Source organism: Coregonus lavaretus, assembly GCF_964263955.1.
Source record: "Coregonus lavaretus genome assembly, contig: HAP1_SCAFFOLD_5267, whole genome shotgun sequence".
NCBI lineage: Eukaryota > Metazoa > Chordata > Actinopteri > Salmoniformes > Salmonidae > Coregonus > Coregonus lavaretus.
The window spans coordinates 18,214-41,725 of record NW_028165965.1 but is presented as its reverse complement, the minus strand read 5'-3'; the positions used below and the strand labels follow the sequence as shown (position 1 = coordinate 41,725).

The 23,512-nt window shown below is 45.2% G+C and overlaps 1 protein-coding gene across 1 annotated transcript; it reads right to left on the bottom strand.

The window, feature by feature from the left end:
- Positions 1-352: 352 nt before the first annotated feature.
- LOC311115258 (transmembrane protein 144-like) lies at positions 353-14,250 on the bottom strand (the record flags this gene model as incomplete). Its single annotated transcript, XM_084190452.1, has 5 exons — positions 14,024-14,250; positions 13,760-13,915; positions 5,578-5,700; positions 1,417-1,516; positions 353-433 (listed from the first exon to the last, which is right to left on the bottom strand). Coding segments are annotated over exons 1-5 (560 nt in total), but the record flags the coding sequence as incomplete, so codon positions are not given.
- Positions 14,251-23,512: the final 9,262 nt, after the last annotated feature.

The window sequence follows — 23,512 nt, the reverse complement described above, 5'->3', positions numbered from 1 at the left end:
AAACCACTACACACCCTGTTACACACCCTGTTACACACCCTGTTACACACCACACCCTGTTGCACACCACTACACACCCTGTTACACACCCTGTTACAAACCACTACACACCCTGTTACAAACCATCACACACCCTGTTACATACACCACACACTGTTACAAACCACACCCTGTTACAAACCACACCCTGTTACAAACCACACCCTACCCACCCTGTTACAAACCACACCTGTTACAAACCACACCCTGTTACAAACCACACCACTACCCACCCTGTTACAAACCACACCCTGTTACAAACCACACCACTACCCATCCTGTTACAAACCACACCACAAACACCCCCCATTACCTGAGCAGACATAATCCTGCTCCACAGTAGTTGAGTGTTGGGTTAGAAACTTCCTCAGCATCGATCCCAAACCAGCCAAACCTAGAGACACACACACTGTATTGTAAGGGTGAGTGTGAGTGAGAGAGTGAGGTGTGTGTGAGTGTGAGGTGTGTGTGTGTGTGTGTGAGTGTGTGTGAGGCGTGTGTGAGTGTGTGTGAGGTGTGTGTGTGTGTGTGTGAGGTGTGTGTGAGGCGTGTGTGTGTGAGTGTGTGAGGTGTGTGTGTGTGTGTGTGTGTGTGTGTGAGGTGTGTGTGTGTGTGTGTGTGTGAGGTGTGTGTGTGTGTGTGTGTGTGAGTGTGTGTGAGGTGTGTGTGTGGGTGAGGCGTGTGTGTGTGAGTGTGTGTGTGTGTGTGTGTGAGTGTGTGTGTGTGTGTGTGTGTGAGTGTGTGTGTGAGTGTGTGTGAGTGTGTGTGTGTGTGTGAGTGTGTGTGTGAGTGTGTGTGTGTGTGAGTGTGTGTGAGGTGTGTGTGTGTGTGTGTGAGGTGTGTGTGTATGTGTGTGTGTGAGTGTGTGTGAGGTGTGTGTGTATGTGTGTGTGTGAGTGTGTGTGAGGCGTGTGTGTGTGTGAGTGTGTGTGTGTGTGTGTGTGAGTGTGTGTGAGGTGTGTGTATGTGTGTGTGAGTGTGTGTGAGGTGTGTGTATGTGTGTGTGTGAGTGTGTGTGAGGTGTGTGTGTGTGTGTGAGGTGTGTGTATGTGTGTGTGTGAGGCGTGTGTGTGTGTGTGTGTGTGTGTGAGTGTGTGTGTGTGAGTGTGTGTGTGTGTGTGAGTGTGAGTGTGTGTGAGGTGTGTGTGAGGTGTGTGTGAGTGTGTGTGTGTGTGTGGTGTGGTGTGTGTGTGTGTGTGAGGTGTGTGTGTGAGGTGTGTGTGAGGTGTGTGTGTGAGGTGTGTGTGTGAGGTGTGTGTGTGTGTGTGTGTGTGTGAGAGGTGTGTGTGTGTGTATGTGTGAGTGTGTGTGAGGGGTGTGTGTGAGGGGTGTGTGTGTGTGTGTGTGTGTGTGTGTGAGGTGTGTGTGTGTGTGTACCTGGAGCTAGCCCAACCCATGAGGAGGTTGAATGAGGCCCAGATGAGGAGGCCCAGACCCAGACCGATGGTTTTCACTATGGGGACCACCGTGATGTTCCCTAAAACACACAGCAGGATGAAATACTGACCTGTAGCCCAGATAGCAGCCCCCCCAGCATGGCTAGAGGGATACTGACCTGTAGCCCAGATAGCAGCCCCCCCAGCATGGCTAGATGGATACTGACCTGTAGCCCAGATAGCAGCCCCCCCAGCATGGCTAGAGGGATACTGACCTGTAGCCCAGATAGCAGCCCCCCCAGCATGGCTAGAGGGATACTGACCTGTAGCCCAGATGCCCCCCCCAGCATGGCTAGAGGGATACTGACCTGTAGCCCAGATAGCAGCCCCCCCAGCATGGCTAGATGGATACTGACCTGTAGCCCAGATAGCAGCCCCCCCAGCATGGCTAGAGGGATACTGACCTGTAGCCCAGATAGCAGCCCCCCCAGCATGGCTAGATGGATACTGACCTGTAGCCCAGATAGCAGCCCCCCCAGCATGGCTAGAGGGATACTGACCTGTAGCCCAGATGCCCCCCCCCCCCCCCAGCATGGCTAGAGGGATACTGACCTGTAGCCCAGATAGCAGCCCCCCCAGCATGGCTAGAGGGATACTGACCTGTAGCCCAGATAGCAGCCCCCCCCCAGCATGGCTAGAGGGATACTGACCTGTAGCCCAGATAGCAGCCCCCCCAGCATGGCTAGAGGGATACTGACCTGTAGCCCAGATAGCAGCCCCCCCAGCATGGCTAGAGGGATACTGACCTGTAGCCCAGATAGCAGCCCCCCCAGCATGGCTAGATGGATACTGACCTGTAGCCCAGATAGCAGCCCCCCCAGCATGGCTAGAGGGATACTGACCTGTAGCCCAGATAGCAGCCCCCCCAGCATGGCTAGAGGGATACTGACCTGTAGCCCAGATAGCAGCCCCCCCAGCATGGCTAGAGGGATACTGACCTGTAGCCCAGATGCCCCCCCCCCCCCCCCCCAGCATGGCTAGAGGGATACTGACCTGTAGCCCAGATGCCCCCCCCCCCCCAGCATGGCTAGAGGGATACTGACCTGTAGCCCAGATAGCAGCCCCCCCCAGCATGGCTAGAGGGATACTGACCTGTAGCCCAGATGCCCCCCCCAGCATGGCTAGAGGGATACTGACCTGTAGCCCAGATAGCAGCCCCCCCAGCATGGCTAGAGGGATACTGACCTGTAGCCCAGATAGCAGCCCCCCCAGCATGGCTAGAGGGATACTGACCTGTAGCCCAGATGCCCCCCCCCCCAGCATGGCTAGAGGGATACTGACCTGTAGCACAGATAGCAGCCCCCCCAGCATGGCTAGAGGGATACTGACCTGTAGCCCAGATAGCAGCCCCCCCCCCCCCCAGCATGGCTAGAGGGATACTGACCTGTAGCCCAGATAGCAGCCCCCCCAGCATGGCTAGAGGGATACTGACCTGTAGCCCAGATAGCAGCCCCCCCAGCATGGCTAGAAGGATACTGACCTGTAGCCCAGATAGCAGCCCCCCCAGCATGGCTAGAGGGATACTGACCTGTAGCCCAGATAGCAGCCCCCCCAGCATGGCTAGAGGGATACTGACCTGTAGCCCAGATAGCAGCCCCCAGCATGGCTAGAGGGATACTGACCTGTAGCCCAGATAGCAGCCCCCCCCAGCATGGCTAGAGGGATACTGACCTGTAGCCCAGATAGCAGCCCCCCCCAGCATGGCTAGAGGGATACTGACCTGTAGCCCAGATAGCAGCCCCCCCCCCCCCCCCCAGCATGGCTAGAGGGATACTGACCTGTAGCCCAGATAGCAGCCCCCCCAGCATGGCTAGAGGTGTACTGACCTGTAGCCCAGATAGCCCCCCCCAGCATGGCTAGAGGGATACTGACCTGTAGCCCAGATGCCGCCCCCCCCAGCATGGCTAGAGGGATACTGACCTGTTGCCCAGATAGCAGCCCCCCAGCATGGCTAGAGGGATACTGACCTGTAGCCCAGATAGCAGCCCCCCCAGCATGGCTAGAGGGATACTGACCTGTAGCCCAGATAGCAGCCCCCCCAGCATGGCTAGAGGGATACTGACCTGTAGCCCAGATAGCAGCCCCCCCAGCATGGCTAGAGGGATACTGACCTGTAGCACAGATGCCCCCCCCCCCCCAGCATGGCTAGAGGGATACTGACCTGTAGCCCAGATGCCCCCCCCCCCCAGCATGGCTAGAGGGATACTGACCTGTTGCCCAGATAGCAGCCCCCCCAGCATGGCTAGAGGGATACTGACCTGTAGCCCAGATAGCAGCCCCCCCAGCATGGCTAGAGGGATACTGACCTGTAGCCCAGATAGCAGCCCTCCCAGCATGGCTAGAGGGATACTGACCTGTAGCCCAGACAGCAGCCCCCCCAGCATGGCTAGAGGGATACTGACCTGTAGCCCAGATAGCAGCCCCCCCAGCATGGCTAGAGGGATACTGACCTGTAGCCCAGATAGCAGCCCCCCCCCCCCCCCCAGCATGGCTAGAGGGATACTGACCTGTAGCCCAGATAGCAGCCCCCCCAGCATGGCTAGAGGGATACTGACCTGTAGCCCAGATAGCAGCCCCCCCAGCATGGCTAGAAGGATACTGACCTGTAGCCCAGATAGCAGCCCCCCCAGCATGGCTAGAGGGATACTGACCTGTAGCCCAGATAGCAGCCCCCCCAGCATGGCTAGAGGGATACTGACCTGTAGCCCAGATAGCAGCCCCCAGCTGGCTAGAGGGATACTGACCTGTAGCCCAGATAGCAGCCCCCCCCAGCATGGCTAGAGGGATACTGACCTGTAGCCCAGATAGCAGCCCCCCCCAGCATGGCTAGAGGGATACTGACCTGTAGCCCAGATAGCAGCCCCCCCCCCCCCCCCCCCAGCATGGCTAGAGGGATACTGACCTGTAGCCCAGATAGCAGCCCCCCCAGCATGGCTAGAGGTGTACTGACCTGTAGCCCAGATAGCCCCCCCCAGCATGGCTAGAGGGATACTGACCTGTAGCCCAGATGCCGCCTCCCCCAGCATGGCTAGAGGGATACTGACCTGTTGCCCAGATAGCAGCCCCCCAGCATGGCTAGAGGGATACTGACCTGTAGCCCAGATAGCAGCCCCCCCAGCATGGCTAGAGGGATACTGACCTGTAGCCCAGATAGCAGCCCCCCCAGCATGGCTAGAGGGATACTGACCTGTAGCCCAGATAGCAGCCCCCCCAGCATGGCTAGAGGGATACTGACCTGTAGCACAGATGCCCCCCCCCCCCCCAGCATGGCTAGAGGGATACTGACCTGTAGCCCAGATGCCCCCCCCCCCCAGCATGGCTAGAGGGATACTGACCTGTTGCCCAGATAGCAGCCCCCCCAGCATGGCTAGAGGGATACTGACCTGTAGCCCAGATAGCAGCCCCCCCAGCATGGCTAGAGGGATACTGACCTGTAGCCCAGATAGCAGCCCTCCCAGCATGGCTAGAGGGATACTGACCTGTAGCCCAGACAGCAGCCCCCCCAGCATGGCTAGAGGGATACTGACCTGTAGCCCAGATAGCAGCCCCCCCAGCATGGCTAGAGGGATACTGACCTGTAGCCCAGATAGCAGCCCCCCCAGCATGGCTAGAGGGATACTGACCTGTAGCCCAGATAGCAGCCCCCCCAGCATGGCTAGAGGGATACTGACCTGTAGCCCAGATAGCAGCCCCCCCAGCATGGCTAGATGGATACTGACCTGTAGCCCAGATAGCAGCCCCCCCAGCATGGCTAGAGGGATACTGACCTGTAGCCCAGATAGCAGCCCCCCCAGCATGGCTAGAGGGATACTGACCTGTAGCCCAGATAGCAGCCCCCCCAGCATGGCTAGATGGATACTGACCTGTAGCCCAGATAGCAGCCCCCCCAGCATGGCTAGATGGATACTGACCTGTAGCCCAGATAGCAGCCCCCCCAGCATGGCTAGAGGGATACTGACCTGTAGCCCAGATAGCCCCGCCCAGCATGGCTAGAGGGATACTGACCTGTAGCCCAGATGCCCCCCCCCCCCCCCCAGCATGGCTAGAGGTGTACTGACCTGTAGCCCAGCTGCCCCCCCAGCATGGCTAGAGGGATACTGACCTGTAGCCCAGATAGCCCCGCCCAGCATGGCTAGAGGCCAGAAGGTAGGAGACCCCAGAATAATGTTGACCACCAGAGAGACGCTCCAGACTGCTGCACACAGCACCCACTGGAAGAACAGACCTGCAACACACAGACACACACACAACAGGTAGCAAAGGTGAGTTGGACACACCTGGGGCGCATTCAGCAGGACACAATGTTTTGGAAATGATCAGTTACAAATAGGCAATGTAGAATATTTTATATAATGTATAATAAGGCATCACATGAGCTCTAGTCGTGGCATTTCTATCTACGCTTGGCAACTGAATGTGGCTCTGCCTTTCTTACTAAACAGCGTCACGCATTTAGTGATGACGTAATTAAAAAGGTGTGATGGTCAGCCTAATCGGTCAGTGACCGATAGACATTACACGAGAAGGAAAGTTGCATTTGGAAAACATTGGAACAATGTAAAGTTGCAAAAAAATTCCTTATCAGACAACAGAACATGTAATAGTTCAGGAAGAAGGCTAAACCAGGTAAAGTCACCAGGAATAAACCAAGTGTTGTTGATTAAAGACCAGAAAACCAACTGCACAGGTAGGATCCCATAACTGGAACGTTAGGGTTAGGGTTTAGGGTTAGGGATAGGGTTAGGGTTAGGGTTAGGGATAGGGTTAGGGTTAGGGTTAGGGTTAGGGTTAGCGTTCAGCCAGCTAATAAGTTGAATAAACTAGCTAGTTAGTTATGAAGGCTCTCGGCTAATATGTTAGTAAACTAGCTAGTTAGTTATGAAGGCTCTCGGCTAATATGTTAGTAAACTAGCTAGTTAGTTATGAAGGCTCTCGGCTAATATGTTAGTAAACTAGCTAGTTAGTTATGAAGGCTCTCGGCTAATATGTTAGTAAACTAGCTAGTTAGTTATGAAGGCTCTCGGCTAATATGTTAGTAAACTAGCTAGTTAGTTATGAAGGTACTTGGCTAATATGTTAGTAAACTAGCTAGTTAGTTATGAAGGCTCTCGGCTAATATGTTAGTAAACTAGCTAGTTAGTTATGAAGGCTCTCGGCTAATATGTTAGTAAACTAGCTAGTTAGTTATGAAGGCTCTCGGCTAATATGTTAGTAAACTAGCTAGTTAGTTATGAAGGCTCTCGGCTAATATGTTAGTAAACTAGCTAGTTAGTTATGAAGGTACTTGGCTAATATGTTAGTAAACTAGCTAGTTAGTTATGAAGGTACTTGGCTAATATGTTAGTAAACTAGCTAGTTAGTTATGAAGGCTCTCGGCTAATATGTTAGTAAACTAGCTAGTTAGTTATGAAGGTACTTGGCTAATATGTTAGTAAACTAGCTAGTTAGTTATGAAGGCTCTCGGCTAATAAGTTGAATAAACTAGCTAGTTAGTTATGAAGGCTCTCGGCTAATATGTTAGTAAACTAGCTAGTTAGTTATGAAGGCTCTCGGCTAATATGTTAGTAAACTAGCTAGTTAGTTATGAAGGCTCTCGGCTAATATGTTAGTAAACTAGCTAGTTAGTTATGAAGGCTCTCGGCTAATATGTTAGTAAACTAGCTAGTTAGTTATGAAGGTACTTGGCTAATATGTTAGTAAACTAGCTAGTTAGTTATGAAGGTACTTGGCTAATATGTTAGTAAACTAGCTAGTTAGTTATGAAGGCTCTCGGCTAATATGTTAGTAAACTAGCTAGTTAGTTATGAAGGTACTTGGCTAATATGTTAGTAAACTAGCTAGTTAGTTATGAAGGTACTTGGCTAATATGTTAGTAAACTAGCTAGTTAGTTATGAAGGCTCTCGGCTAATATGTTAGTAAACTAGCTAGTTAGTTATGAAGGTACTTGGCTAATATGTTAGTAAACTAGCTAGTTAGTTATGAAGGTACTTGGCTAATATGTTAGTAAACTAGCTAGTTAGTTATGAAGGCTCTCGGCTAATATGTTAGTAAACTAACTAGTTAGTTATGAAGGCTCTCGGCTAATATGTTAGTAAACTAGCTAGTTAGTTATGAAGGCTCTCGGCTAATATGTTAGTAAACTAGCTAGTTAGTTATGAAGGTACTTGGCTAATATGTTAGTAAACTAGCTAGTTAGTTATGAAGGCTCTCGGCTAATATGTTAGTAAACTAGCTAGTTAGTTATGAAGGCTCTCGGCTAATATGTTAGTAAACTAGCTAGTTAGTTATGAAGGCTCTCTGCTAATATGTTAGTAAACTAGCTAGTTAGTTATGAAGGCTCTCGGCTAATATGTTAGTAAACTAGCTAGTTAGTTATGAAGGCTCTCTGCTAACATGTTAGTAAACTAGCTAGTTAGTTATGAAGGCTCTCGGCTAATATGTTAGTAAACTAGCTAGTTAGTTATGAAGGCTCTCGGCTAATATGTTAGTAAACTAGCTAGTTAGTTATGAAGGTACTTGGCTAATATGTTAGTAAACTAGCTAGTTAGTTATGAAGGCTCTCGGCTAATATGTTAGTAAACTAGCTAGTTAGTTATGAAGGCTCTCGGCTAATATGTTAGTAAACTAGCTAGTTAGTTATGAAGGCTCTCGGCTAATATGTTAGTAAACTAGCTAGTTAGTTATGAAGGCTCTCGGCTAATATGTTAGTAAACTAGCTAGTTAGTTATGAAGGCTCTCGGCTAATATGTTAGTAAACTAGCTAGTTAGTTATGAAGGCTCTCGGCTAATATGTTAGTAAACTAGCTAGTTAGTTATGAAGGCTCTCGGCTAATATGTTAGTAAACTAGCTAGTTAGTTATGAAGGCTCTCGGCTAATATGTTAGTAAACTAGCTAGTTAGTTATGAAGGTACTTGGCTAATATGTTAGTAAACTAGCTAGTTAGTTATGAAGGCTCTCGGCTAATATGTTAGTAAACTAGCTAGTTAGTTATGAAGGCTCTCGGCTAATATGTTAGTAAACTAGCTAGTTAGTTATGAAGGCTTCCGGCTAATATGTTAGTAAACTAGCTAGTTAGTTATGAAGGCTCTCGGCTAATATGTTAGTAAACTAGCTAGTTAGTTATGAAGGTACTTGGCTAATATGTTAGTAAACTAGCTAGTTAGTTATGAAGGCTCTCGGCTAATATGTTAGTAAACTAGCTAGTTAGTTATGAAGGCTCTCGGCTAATATGTTAGTAAACTAGCTAGTTAGTTATGAAGGTACTTGGCTAATATGTTAGTAAACTAGCTAGTTAGTTATGAAGGCTCTCGGCTAATAAGTTGAATAAACTAGCTAGTTAGTTATGAAGGCTCTCGGCTAATATGTTAGTAAACTAGCTAGTTAGTTATGAAGGCTCTCGGCTAATATGTTAGTAAACTAGCTAGTTGTTATGAAGGTACTTGGCTAATATGTTAGTAAACTAGCTAGTTAGTTATGAAGGCTCTCGGCTAATATGTTAGTAAACTAGCTAGTTAGTTATGAAGGTACTTGGCTAATATGTTAGTAAACTAGCTAGTTAGTTATGAAGGCTCTCGGCTAATATGTTAGTAAACTAGCTAGTTAGTTATGAAGGCTCTCGGCTAATATGTTAGTAAACTAGCTAGTTAGTTATGAAGGCTCTCGGCTAATATGTTAGTAAACTAGCTAGTTAGTTATGAAGGTACTTGGCTAATATGTTAGTAAACTAGCTAGTTAGTTATGAAGGCTCTCGGCTAATATGTTAGTAAACTAGCTAGTTAGTTATGAAGGCTCTCGGCTAATATGTTAGTAAACTAGCTAGTTAGTTATGAAGGTACTTGGCTAATATGTTAGTAAACTAGCTAGTTAGTTATGAAGGCTCTCGGCTAATATGTTAGTAAACTAGCTAGTTAGTTATGAAGGCTCTCGGCTAATATGTTAGTAAACTAGCTAGTTAGTTATGAAGGTACTTGGCTAATATGTTAGTAAACTAGCTAGTTAGTTATGAAGGCTTTCGGCTAATAAGTTGAATAAACTAGCTAGTTAGTTATGAAGGCTCTCGGCTAATATGTTAGTAAACTAGCTAGTTAGTTATGAAGGCTCTCGGCTAATATGTTAGTAAACTAGCTAGTTAGTTATGAAGGTACTTGGCTAATATGTTAGTAAACTAGCTAGTTTGTTATGAAGGCTCTCGGCTAATATGTTAGTAAACTAGCTAGTTAGTTATGAAGGCTATCGGCTAATATGTTAGTAAACTAGCTAGTTAGTTATGAAGGTACTTGGCTAATATGTTAGTAAACTAACTAGTTAGTTATGAAGGTACTTGGCTAATATGTTAGTAAACTAGCTAGTTAGTTATGAAGGCTCTCGGCTAATATGTTAGTAAACTAGCTAGTTAGTTATGAAGGTACTTGGCTAATATGTTAGTAAACTAGCTAGTTAGTTATGAAGGCTCTCGGCTAATATGTTAGTAAACTAGCTAGTTAGTTATGAAGGTACTTGGCTAATATGTTAGTAAACTAACTAGTTAGTTATGAAGGTACTTGGCTAATAAGTTGAATAAACTAGCTAGTTAGTTATGAAGGTACTTGGCTAATATGTTAGTAAACTAGCTAGTTAGTTATGAAGGCTCTCGGCTAACATGTTAGTAAACTAGCTAGTTAGTTATGAAGGCTCTCGGCTAATATGTTAGTAAACTAGCTAGTTAGTTATGAAGGCTCTCGGCTAATATGTTAGTAAACTAGCTAGTTAGTTATGAAGGCTCTCGGCTAATATGTTAGTAAACTAGCTAGTTAGTTATGAAGGTACTTGGCTAATATGTTAGTAAACTAGCTAGTTAGTTATGAAGGCTCTCGGCTAATAAGTTGAATAAACTAGCTAGTTAGTTATGAAGGCTCTCGGCTAATATGTTAGTAAACTAGCTAGTTAGTTATGAAGGCTCTCGGCTAATATGTTAGTAAACTAGCTAGTTAGTTATGAAGGTACTTGGCTAATATGTTAGTAAACTAGCTAGTTTGTTATGAAGGCTCTCGGCTAATATGTTAGTAAACTAGCTAGTTAGTTATGAAGGCTCTCGGCTAATATGTTAGTAAACTAGCTAGTTAGTTATGAAGGCTCTCGGCTAATATGTTAGTAAACTAGCTAGTTAGTTATGAAGGTACTTGGCTAATATGTTAGTAAACTAGCTAGTTAGTTATGAAGGCTCTCGGCTAATATGTTAGTAAACTAGCTAGTTAGTTATGAAGGTACTTGGCTAATATGTTAGTAAACTAGCTAGTTTGTTATGAAGGCTCTCGGCTAATATGTTAGTAAACTAGCTAGTTAGTTATGAAGGCTCTCGGCTAATATGTTAGTAAACTAGCTAGTTAGTTATGAAGGCTCTCGGCTAATATGTTAGTAAACTAGCTAGTTAGTTATGAAGGTACTTGGCTAATATGTTAGTAAACTAGCTAGTTAGTTATGAAGGCTCTCGGCTAATATGTTAGTAAACTAGCTAGTTAGTTATGAAGGTACTTGGCTAATATGTTAGTAAACTAGCTAGTTAGTTATGAAGGCTCTCGGCTAATATGTTAGTAAACTAGCTAGTTAGTTATGAAGGTACTTGGCTAATATGTTAGTAAAGTAGCTAGTTAGTTATGAAGGCTCTCAGCTAATATGTTAGTAAACTAGCTAGTTAGTTATGAAGGCTCTCAGCTAATATGTTAGTAAACTAGCTAGTTAGTTATGAAGGTACTTGGCTAATATGTTAGTAAACTAGCTAGTTAGTTATGAAGGCTCTCGGCTAATAAGTTGAATAAACTAGCTAGTTAGTTATGAAGGCTCTCGGCTAATATGTTAGTAAACTAGCTAGTTAGTTATGAAGGCTCTCGGCTAATATGTTAGTAAACTAGCTAGTTGTTATGAAGGTACTTGGCTAATATGTTAGTAAACTAGCTAGTTAGTTATGAAGGCTCTCGGCTAATATGTTAGTAAACTAGCTAGTTAGTTATGAAGGTACTTGGCTAATATGTTAGTAAACTAGCTAGTTAGTTATGAAGGCTCTCGGCTAATATGTTAGTAAACTAGCTAGTTAGTTATGAAGGCTCTCGGCTAATATGTTAGTAAACTAGCTAGTTAGTTATGAAGGCTCTCGGCTAATATGTTAGTAAACTAGCTAGTTAGTTATGAAGGTACTTGGCTAATATGTTAGTAAACTAGCTAGTTAGTTATGAAGGCTCTCGGCTAATATGTTAGTAAACTAGCTAGTTAGTTATGAAGGCTCTCGGCTAATATGTTAGTAAACTAGCTAGTTAGTTATGAAGGTACTTGGCTAATATGTTAGTAAACTAGCTAGTTAGTTATGAAGGCTCTCGGCTAATATGTTAGTAAACTAGCTAGTTAGTTATGAAGGCTCTCGGCTAATATGTTAGTAAACTAGCTAGTTAGTTATGAAGGTACTTGGCTAATATGTTAGTAAACTAGCTAGTTAGTTATGAAGGCTTTCGGCTAATAAGTTGAATAAACTAGCTAGTTAGTTATGAAGGCTCTCGGCTAATATGTTAGTAAACTAGCTAGTTAGTTATGAAGGCTCTCGGCTAATATGTTAGTAAACTAGCTAGTTAGTTATGAAGGTACTTGGCTAATATGTTAGTAAACTAGCTAGTTTGTTATGAAGGCTCTCGGCTAATATGTTAGTAAACTAGCTAGTTAGTTATGAAGGCTATCGGCTAATATGTTAGTAAACTAGCTAGTTAGTTATGAAGGTACTTGGCTAATATGTTAGTAAACTAACTAGTTAGTTATGAAGGTACTTGGCTAATATGTTAGTAAACTAGCTAGTTAGTTATGAAGGCTCTCGGCTAATATGTTAGTAAACTAGCTAGTTAGTTATGAAGGTACTTGGCTAATATGTTAGTAAACTAGCTAGTTAGTTATGAAGGCTCTCGGCTAATATGTTAGTAAACTAGCTAGTTAGTTATGAAGGTACTTGGCTAATATGTTAGTAAACTAACTAGTTAGTTATGAAGGTACTTGGCTAATAAGTTGAATAAACTAGCTAGTTAGTTATGAAGGTACTTGGCTAATATGTTAGTAAACTAGCTAGTTAGTTATGAAGGCTCTCGGCTAACATGTTAGTAAACTAGCTAGTTAGTTATGAAGGCTCTCGGCTAATATGTTAGTAAACTAGCTAGTTAGTTATGAAGGCTCTCGGCTAATATGTTAGTAAACTAGCTAGTTAGTTATGAAGGCTCTCGGCTAATATGTTAGTAAACTAGCTAGTTAGTTATGAAGGTACTTGGCTAATATGTTAGTAAACTAGCTAGTTAGTTATGAAGGCTCTCGGCTAATAAGTTGAATAAACTAGCTAGTTAGTTATGAAGGCTCTCGGCTAATATGTTAGTAAACTAGCTAGTTAGTTATGAAGGCTCTCGGCTAATATGTTAGTAAACTAGCTAGTTAGTTATGAAGGTACTTGGCTAATATGTTAGTAAACTAGCTAGTTTGTTATGAAGGCTCTCGGCTAATATGTTAGTAAACTAGCTAGTTAGTTATGAAGGCTCTCGGCTAATATGTTAGTAAACTAGCTAGTTAGTTATGAAGGCTCTCGGCTAATATGTTAGTAAACTAGCTAGTTAGTTATGAAGGTACTTGGCTAATATGTTAGTAAACTAGCTAGTTAGTTATGAAGGCTCTCGGCTAATATGTTAGTAAACTAGCTAGTTAGTTATGAAGGTACTTGGCTAATATGTTAGTAAACTAGCTAGTTTGTTATGAAGGCTCTCGGCTAATATGTTAGTAAACTAGCTAGTTAGTTATGAAGGCTCTCGGCTAATATGTTAGTAAACTAGCTAGTTAGTTATGAAGGCTCTCGGCTAATATGTTAGTAAACTAGCTAGTTAGTTATGAAGGTACTTGGCTAATATGTTAGTAAACTAGCTAGTTAGTTATGAAGGCTCTCGGCTAATATGTTAGTAAACTAGCTAGTTAGTTATGAAGGTACTTGGCTAATATGTTAGTAAACTAGCTAGTTAGTTATGAAGGCTCTCGGCTAATATGTTAGTAAACTAGCTAGTTAGTTATGAAGGTACTTGGCTAATATGTTAGTAAAGTAGCTAGTTAGTTATGAAGGCTCTCAGCTAATATGTTAGTAAACTAGCTAGTTAGTTATGAAGGCTCTCAGCTAATATGTTAGTAAACTAAAGTAAACTAGTTAGTTATGAAGGCTCTCGGCTAATATGTTGAGTAAACTAGTTAGTTAGTTATGAAGGCTTTCAACTCATTATATTGGTCTCGCTTTGTTCTTACCGTCTCCGGTAGGTATTTTCTTCACGGGGACAAAGTTAGAACCGTAAAACAGAACGGCCACCCCGCAGGAGATGAAGCCGTAGGTCAGCTCAGTGCCGTTGGATGAGTTAGTCACCAGCTGCAGCGAATACTTCCCGAGTTGTCCGATATTCTCATCTGAAACAAGCACAAACCCGTCTGACACAGTAGTAGCCCATACAGACAAGACCCATATTAAATGAAAACACATTGCAAGTTGAAAGACAGAAACCTGTGGTAACAAACCTGTAGATATGTTCAATTCGGCGTCACATTGTACCACCTCTGCCTGTAGCGTCGCTAGTAGGAGCAGACATACACTGCTCACAACACTCAACAATAACATGACCGCAGAGAGGAGTAGATACGAACTTACTACCACTACTAACCTAGGCTACTTGAATATACTACTAGAAGTAAACGGTGTAGACCGGTTCTAAAACTACTGACAACTGCGGTGCAGAGGAGTTGCACTTCCGTGTATATCACATGACCACAATGGAGCGACACTTCCGTGTACATCCTGACTTATCACATGACCAACGTGCAGTTCGTTTCGCACAGCCGGGGAATATTAACCCCAAATATGTTTTAATTTTTTTATTTCACCTTTATTTAACCAGGTAAACCAGTTGAGAACAAGTTCTCATTTACAACTGCGACCTGGCCAAGATAAAGCAAAGCAGTGCGATAAAAACAACAACACAGAGTTACATATGGGGTAAAACAAAACATAAAGTCAAAAATACAACAGAAAATATATATATACAGTGTGTGCAAATGTAGTAAGTTATGGAGGTAAGGCAATAAATAGGCCATAGTGCAAAATAGTTACAATTTCGTATTAACACTGGAATGATAGATGTGCAAGAGATGATGTGCAAATAGAATGGTCCTCTGTTGTTCAATTGGTAGAGCATGGCGCTTGTAACGCCAGGGTAGTGGGTTCGATCCCCGGGACCACCCATACGTAAAAATGTATGCACACATGACTGTAAGTCGCTTTGGATAAAAGCGTCTGCTAAATGGCATATTATTTATATTATTAGATACTGGGGTGCAAATTAGCAAAATAAATAACAATATGGGGATGAGGTAGTTGGGTGGGCTAATTTCAGATGGGAAAATACAAAAAAACACACAAAAAAACAGCCTATTTATATGGACACACAAGAGAACACGACCGCACTGCTACGCCATCTTGGTACACTCATGATTAATAAATAAGATCGTTTACTCAGGCCGTTTACCAATGGAAAAAAATGCCTGTCAGGGTAAGTGGGCGTTTCCTCTTTCGCCTTCTCCCGCTTGAGCTCATGGCTCCTCCATAATATCTGGCGCGCTCCAAAAAGAGCGGGCACAGCACGCTCACAAAAGAGCGGGAACAGCACGCTCACAAAAGAGCGGGAACAGCACGCTCACAAAAGAGCGGGAACAGCACGCTCACAAAAGAGCGGGAACAGCACGCTCACAAAAGAGCGGGAACAGCTGGCTCTACTTGTCGGGCGAAGTTCGAGCAGATCACTTTAGTCAAGTCGACAAAAGTTGGTCACCGTCTTTTAAAGTGTGTTGCATTATTGGCGATAAAAATTGTCCGACTTGCACCTACATGTCGACTGCATGAACTTTACAAAAATAATGTGTTCGAAGGTCATGAAGTTTCGACTGCAGTTGCTCTTCGCCAACTTCATGCTGAAGCCATCGCCTGCATTGTGGGAGGTTCTATTGTCAACCAATCATTACGGTCTTTTTCATTGACCCACGCAAACGTGACCAAAGATATGACTGAAACAGAAACCAACTTTGCCACAATAGAGCTCGCCAGCTTGTAGTCCTAAAACCTGGAAATAAATGACGTCTGGTTCGTTCAGCCATCCGTATGGGGAAAGAACAGGGTTTTGGAATAAACGCCGAAAATAAGGTCAGAGGTTAACAGACTTAGGAGATCTTATATCAGTCAGTTAACATGACCTTTATGAATTATGAAGCCTTTATGTTGTTCTATGAGATAATATCAGTCAGTTAACATGACCTTTATGAATTATGAAGCCTTTACAGTGGGGGAAAAAAGTATTTAGTCAGCCACCAATTGTGCAAGTTCTCCCACTTAAAAAGATGAGAGAGGCCTGTAATTTTCATTATAGGTACACATCAACTATGACAGACAAATTGAGAAAAAAAAATCCAGAAAATCACATTGTAGGATTTTTAATGAATTTATTTGCAAATTATGGTGGAAAATAAGTATTTGGTCACCTACAAACAAGCAAGATTTCTGGCTCTCACAGACCTGTAACTTCTTCTTTAAGAGGCTCCTCTGTCCTCCACTCGTTACCTGTATTAATGGCACCTGTTTGAACTTGTTATCAGTATAAAAGACACCTGTCCACAACCTCAAACAGTCACACTCCAAACTCCACTATGGCCAAGACCAAAGAGCTGTCAAAGGACACCAGAAACAAAATTGTAGACCTGCACCAGGCTGGGAAGACTGAATCTGCAATAGGTAAGCAGCTTGGTTTGAAGAAATCAACTGTGGGAGCAATTATTAGGAAATGGAAGACATACTGATAATCTCCCTCGATCTGGGGCTCCACGCAAGATCTCACCCCGTGGGGTCAAAATGATCACAAGAACGGTGAGCAAAAATCCCAGAACCACACGGGGGGACCTAGTGAATGACCTGCAGAGAGCTGGGACCAAAGTAACAAAGCCTACCATCAGTAACACACTACGCCGCCAGGGACTCAAATCCTGCAGTGCCAGACGTGTCCCCCTGCTTAAGCCAGTACATGTCCAGGCCCGTCTGAAGTTTGCTAGAGTGCATTTGGATGATCCAGAAGAGGATTGGGAGAATGTCATATGGTCAGATGAAACCAAAATATAACTTTTTAGTAAAAACTCAACTCGTCGTGTTTGGAGGACAAAGAATGCTGAGTTGCATCCAAAGAACACCATACCTACTGTGAAGCATGGGGGTGGAAACATCATGCTTTGGGGCTGTTTTTCTGCAAAGGGACCAGGACGACTGATCCGTGTAAAGGAAAGAATGAATGGGGCCATGTATCGTGAGATTTTGAGTGAAAACCTCCTTCCATCAGCAAGGGCATTGAAGATGAAACGTGGCTGGGTCTTTCATCATGACAATGATCCCAAACACACCGCCCGGGCAACGAAGGAGTGGCTTCGTAAGAAGCATTTCAAGGTCCTGGAGTGCCCTACCAGTCTCCAGATCTCAACCCCATAGAAAATCTTTGGAGGGAGTTGAAAGTCCGTGTTGCCCAGCGACAGCCCCAAAACATCACTGCTCTAGAGGAGATCTGCATGGAGGAATGGGCCAAAATACCAGCAACAGTGTGTGAAAACCTTGTGAAGACTTACAGAAAACATTTGACCTGTGTCATTGCTGACAAAGGGTATATAACAAAGTATTGAGAAACTTTTGTTATTGACCAAATACTTATTTTCCACCATAATTTGCAAATAAATTCATAAAAAATTCTACAATGTGATTTTCTGGAAAAAAAATTCTCATTTTGTCCGTCATAGTTGACGTGTACCTATGATGAAAATTACAGGCCTCTCTCATCTTTTTAAGTGGGAGAACTTGCACAATTGGTGGCTGACTAAATACTTCTTTTCCCCACTGTATGTTGTTCTATGAGATAATATCAGTCAGTTAACATGACCTTTATGAATTATGAAGCCTTTATGTTGTTCTATGAGATAATATCAGTCAGTTAACATGACCTTTATCATCTATGTGCTGTGTTTTTTTATTATTACATAAATTTAAAAAAAATTAAAAACACAAAAAGTGATGTTAGCTGATGAAGATTATCTCATAGAACAAAACGTATAAGATCTCCTGAGCCTGCGTTTACCACAGACTTTATTTTCGGCGTTTATCCAAAAAACGCCATCCGTTTTCCCAATAGGCTTCGTCCAACGAACCATGGCGGCGCCTACACTATTTCTCTCTATTCATGTATACAGTGGACAAACCAGAGTGGCCCCGCCCCGATCAGAATAATTTGGGAGTGGGGTGTCTTGCTTTCTCTACAGTCTCTGTTAACCTTTTAACTGTCTCATCTTGAAAAATATGTTGGGGGAAATGATTTCACCTCCTACTACTAACAACTCAAATAAGAACTTACAATCATTTTTTCCCAACTTGCCGTTTATTTAGGAAGTAACAGAGCTCGACCAGGCGGTTGAGAAGTCAAGAGGGTCATACCAGCAAGGCCTTATTAGAATGGCAATAGGCTCTATGTACGCATCACTTCCGCATTGGCGTCAGGAAGCTTGGGCATTTCCGGTTACCGGGAAAAAACATTAGACAGCGACAGTAGACCGTTATGATGGCAGAGATGAAGTTTACAAGGCGTTTGCTGGAGTTACCTAAAGTATCTGTTAATGATATACGGAGGGTCGTCCGGACATCCAGTACGACACCACGTAGCGAACTGGATAAAGGCTTCACATTTTAAGTTTCTTATTTTCTTTGCAACTTTGAAGGTAATATGCTAACGCTAGCTAGCCTGAGCGAGAAGCCTTGCTTTGGTGTTTTAAGTCATGACTTTAAGTCCTGCTTCAGGTTAATCATGCTTTAAATAAAGTTTAATCATGTGTATACCTCTCACTTCATGTGTTGGTACTTTTATGAAAGTATCAGGTAAAAACAGGGCACCAAATGAGATCTCTGTGAGAGCCCACTGCTACCGCTCCATGAACAAACTAAAGCCACCCCACCAGCTGAGAGCAGGACTAGATTAAGGGACACGTTCAAAGTTCTCTTGAACTTGTTCAAGGTTCCGTTCAACTCGTTTTACTCGTTTAATGTTACCACAGATTTGATTGCCGTCGCTAAGAGAACACTTCAGAACTTTAGTGGTTTCCACGATAGCTGAACAGTGGTAGCCTAATACAGACCAGGGTAGCTGAGTGGGAATTGCCATGCTTTGTTGTTGGGTCTGTTGGAAACAAATTGGAGTTTGGTTTTAAAATGTAAACAATAATGAGATCACTACTTTTTCCTGACTTGATGACTGCCATGACAGTACCATATTCCACTCAGCTATTCTTCAAACTGCTGATGTTCTACTCAAAACTGTCCCGTCATCTTTACTTCTTTCTTTATAAACATATGGCCCAACTTCCTTGCTTTTGTACTTGATGTTTCTACTTTTCAAGAGGAATTAGGAGCAAAACCTTCACTCTACTGTTGTTATCGGTACTAGGCTACAATGTTGCACCACTCACCTACTGCTCTGCCAATACTGTCTGAAGGAAGGTCAATGGCACAAGACAACAGGTAAGTGGTGGGAGACAGTATAGCCAAGTGGTGGGGAGACAGTATAGCCAAGTGGTGGGAGACAGTATAGCCAAGTGGTGGGGAGACAGTATAGCCAAGTGGTGGGAGACAGTATAGCCAAGTGGTGGGAGACAGTATAGCCAAGTGGTGGGAGACAGTATAGCCAAGTGGTGGGAGACAGTATAGCCAAGTGGTGGGGAGACAGTATAGCCAAGTGGTGGGAGACAGTATAGCCAAGTGGTGGGAGACAGTATAGCCAAGTGGTGGGAGACAGTATAGCCAAGTGGTGGGGAGACAGTATAGCCAAGTGGTGGGAGACAGTATAGCCAAGTGGTGGGAGACAGTATAGCCAAGTGGTGGGAGACAGTATAGCCAAGTGGTGGGAGACAGTATAGCCAAGTGGTGGGAGACAGTATAGCCAAGTGGTGGGAGACAGTATAGCCAAGTGGTGGGAGACAGTATAGCCAAGTGGTGGGAGACAGTATAGCCAAGTGGTGGGGAGACAGTATAGCCAAGTGGTGGGAGACAGTATAGCCAAGTGGTGGGGAGACAGTATAGCCAAGTGGTGGGAGACAGTATAGCCAAGTGGTGGGAGACAGTATAGCCAAGTGGTGGGAGACAGTATAGCCAAGTGGTGGGAGACAGTATAGCCAAGTGGTGGGAGACAGTATAGCCAAGTGGTGGGAGACAGTATAGCCAAGTGGTGGGAGACAGTATAGCCAAGTGGTGGGAGACAGTATAGCCAAGTGGTGGGAGACAGTATAGCCAAGTGGTGGGAGACAGTATAGCCAAGTGGTGGGAGACAGTATAGCCAAGTGGTGGGAGACAGTATAGCCAAGTGGTGGGAGACAGTATAGCCAAGTGGTGGGAGACAGTATAGCCAAGTGGTGGGAGACAGTATAGCCAAGTGGTGGGAGACAGTATAGCCAAGTGGTGGGAGACAGTATAGCCAAGTGGTGGGAGACAGTATAGCCAAGTGGTGGGAGACAGTATAGCCAAGTGGTGGGAGACAGTATAGCCAAGTGGTGGGGAGACAGTATAGCCAAGTGGTGGGGAGACAGTATAGCCAAGTGGTGGGAGACAGTATAGCCAAGTGGTGGGAGACAGTATAGCCAAGTGGTGGGAGACAGTATAGCCAAGTGGTGGGATACAGTATAGCCAAGTGGTGGGAGACAGTATAGCCAAGTGGTGGGAGACAGTATAGCCAAGTGGTGGGAGACAGTATAGCCAAGTGGTGGGAGACAGTATAGCCAAGTGGTGGGAGACAGTATAGCCAAGTGGTGGGAGACAGTATAGCCAAGTGGTGGGAGACAGTATAGCCAAGTGGTGGGGAGACAGTATAGCCAAGTGGTGGGAGACAGTATAGCCAAGTGGTGGGGAGACAGTATAGCCAAGTGGTGGGAGACAGTATAGCCAAGTGGTGGGAGACAGTATAGCCAAGTGGTGGGAGACAGTATAGCCAAGTGGTGGGGAGACAGTATAGCCAAGTGGTGGGGAGACAGTATAGCCAAGTGGTGGGAGACAGTATAGCCAAGTGGTGGGAGACAGTATAGCCAAGTGGTGGGAGACAGTATAGCCAAGTGGTGGGAGACAGTATAGCCAAGTGGTGGGAGACAGTATAGCCAAGTGGTGGGAGACTGTCACGGTTTCGGCCGAGACTGCTCCTCCTCCTGGTTCGGGCAGGCTTCGGCGAGCGCCGTCCCCGGAGTACTAGCTGCCACCGCTCTTTGTTTCGTCAGTCGATTGCTTTTGTCTGTCTGGACCTGTGTCCATTTGTTTGTTGATTGCGTGCCCTATAAGTTCCTTGTTTTGTGCTAGTATTATTGTGTGTTGTTATTTTTACTGCCACCGTGTCGGAGCTACGTCTTTGCTCCCTGTTTTGTTTGGTGTTTAGTGTTTACGCGTGTGCGTAATTCTCCCTCGCCTCTTTGTGTTTTGAGGTCAGAGGTTTTCCAGTTGTTCTTTGGACTATTAAATATACTGTTGGACTTAACCTTAGTGTCCTGCGCCTGACTCCTCCACCACATCCACATCGGTAACGTGACAGAGACAGTAGGAAAGTGATGCAGAAAGCACAAAAGTGACACGAGACAGTAGATAAGTTGCTTCCACCAGTAAAAAGTAGACGCTCGTCTTTCAAAACCCCATTAAATGATGCTTCTGTGTATTTCAGATGACTGTTGCGTGATTCACAGCCAGTTGTGCTGCTGTTAAAAGCTACTGTTCCTGTGTGTAGCTGGGGTGTGGGACATGCAAACATTTGGTTGCATTACTATTTCAGACCGCCCATTACTCTGAATGTGGCGTGTCTGTCGTCCCTCCTGTACTTTCGTGCACTGAAAACAGAGCAGAAGTGGCATAAACCACGAACAATGGTTTGTATCATTTCAATACCAGACAGTTACATGTCATACTAGCATCTCTCCGTCGGAGGCTCTATCACATCTTCACTTAGAAAGTGTCGGCTGCAGACTCGTGTGTTTGTTGTAAGAAAGTTGGCTCGTCGAATGTTAATCACCCACCGTTTATGGAATTCACTGTCTTTGGGAAAAGTAAAAAAAACTAACAGAAGAATTGCGTCTGGCAGACACTGGACATTGCGGCACACAGCAGTGATGGCTGGAAGAGCTGGACATTGCGGCACACAGCAGTGACGGCTGGAAGAGCTGGACATTGCGGCACACAGCAGTGACGGCTGGAAGAGCTGGACATTGCGGCACACAGCAGTGACGGCTGGAAGAGCTGTCATCCCGTTTTGGAAAGGACCCTTTCGTACGTTTACACGTCATCGTGTTATAAGTCAAGACGAAGTATTAGAAGTAACAACATAAACATAAACATTAAGATAAACAACAACAACGAAAATGAACCGTTTTCTGATGTTTTTGACGACAAGCATCCAATGCTAGCATACGGTAGCACAGCATTCTACGATAACCGGAGGTTTACATCCGTCCTGAGATTTAACCGGAGATACGTCATGCTCGCCTGTGCATATCGCCTATTGATAAAAAATAAGCAATCAGTGCAAACAATTCACACAATGAAATAATGAATGCTCAAGAATTGGCTGGAGACAGCTGAGCGCATTCTGGAGAGCTGAGTGCATGTATTCTGGAGAGCTGAGTGCATGTATTCTAGGGAGCTGAGTGCATGTATTCTGGGGAGCTGAGTGCATGTATTCTAGGGAGCTGAGTGCATGTATTCTGGGGAGCTGAGTGCATGTAGTATTCTGGAGAGGTGAGTGCATGTATTCTGGGGAGCTGAGTGCATGTATTCTGGGGAGCTGAGTGCATGTATTCTGGAGAGCTGAGTGCATGTATTCTGGAGAGCTGAGTGCATGTATTCTGAAGAGAGATGCACCATATCTTCACCACACACCCCTCCTCAATCATTGTCTTATTCTGGACAGATTTTGGCGAGAGTGAGCCCTCTCGCTTCGCCTCTTCCTCTCTGTACTGAAACTATATCACCGGAGAAAGCATCCGAGCGAGGGAAACAGCGCCCCCTCTGTCTCAGTATGTATAGACCATGTATCTGATGCTGTCTGGCCAGAAATGGTATGATCAGATACATGGTCTATACATACTGAGACAGAGGGGGCGCTGTTTCCCTCGCTCGGATGCTTTAACTGAGATTGATGCGTCTTCCTGTCCGCGCGCATCTAGGTCAAATAAATGATCAATATTTCAATATTTTATAAGGCCGGACCTGATACTTGGCGTCGTTTAGTAGGCCTACTTGGTCTGTCCGTATAATTATTCCATTGCTGACGAAGTTTGCCGTTATGTCGTGATCCAAGCCCATGCTTGGATCCGTACTAAGACAGCTGGGTGACGGAGGTGCATCATCCAGCCAAAACGTAACACCACGGAGGTTAGCTGGGTGACGGAGGTGCGTCGTCCAGCCAAAACGTAACACCATGGAGGTTAGCTGGGTGACGGAGGTGCGTCGTCCAGCCAAAACGTAACACCACGGAGGTTAGCTGGGTGACGGAGGTGCGTCGTCCAGCCAAAACGTAACACCACGGAGGTTAGCTGGGTGACGGAGGTGCGTCGTCCAGCCAAAACGTAACACCACAGAGGTTAGCTGGGGTACGGAGGTGCGTCGTCCAGCCAAAACGTAACACCACGGAGGTTAGCTGGGTGACGGAGGTGCGTCGTCCAGCCAAAACGTAACACCATGGAGGTTAGCTGGGTGACGGAGGTGCGTCGTCCAGCCAAAACGTAACACCACGGAGGTTAGCTGGGTGACGGAGGTGCGTCGTCCAGCCAAAACGTAACACCACGGAGGTTAGCTGGGTGACGGAGGTGCGTCGTCCAGCCAAAACGTAACACCGCGGAGGTTATATAGTCAAATATAACATTTGGGAGAGACAATCCCAGATGAAAGGATTGATAATAGAGTCTAGTTGTTTATGA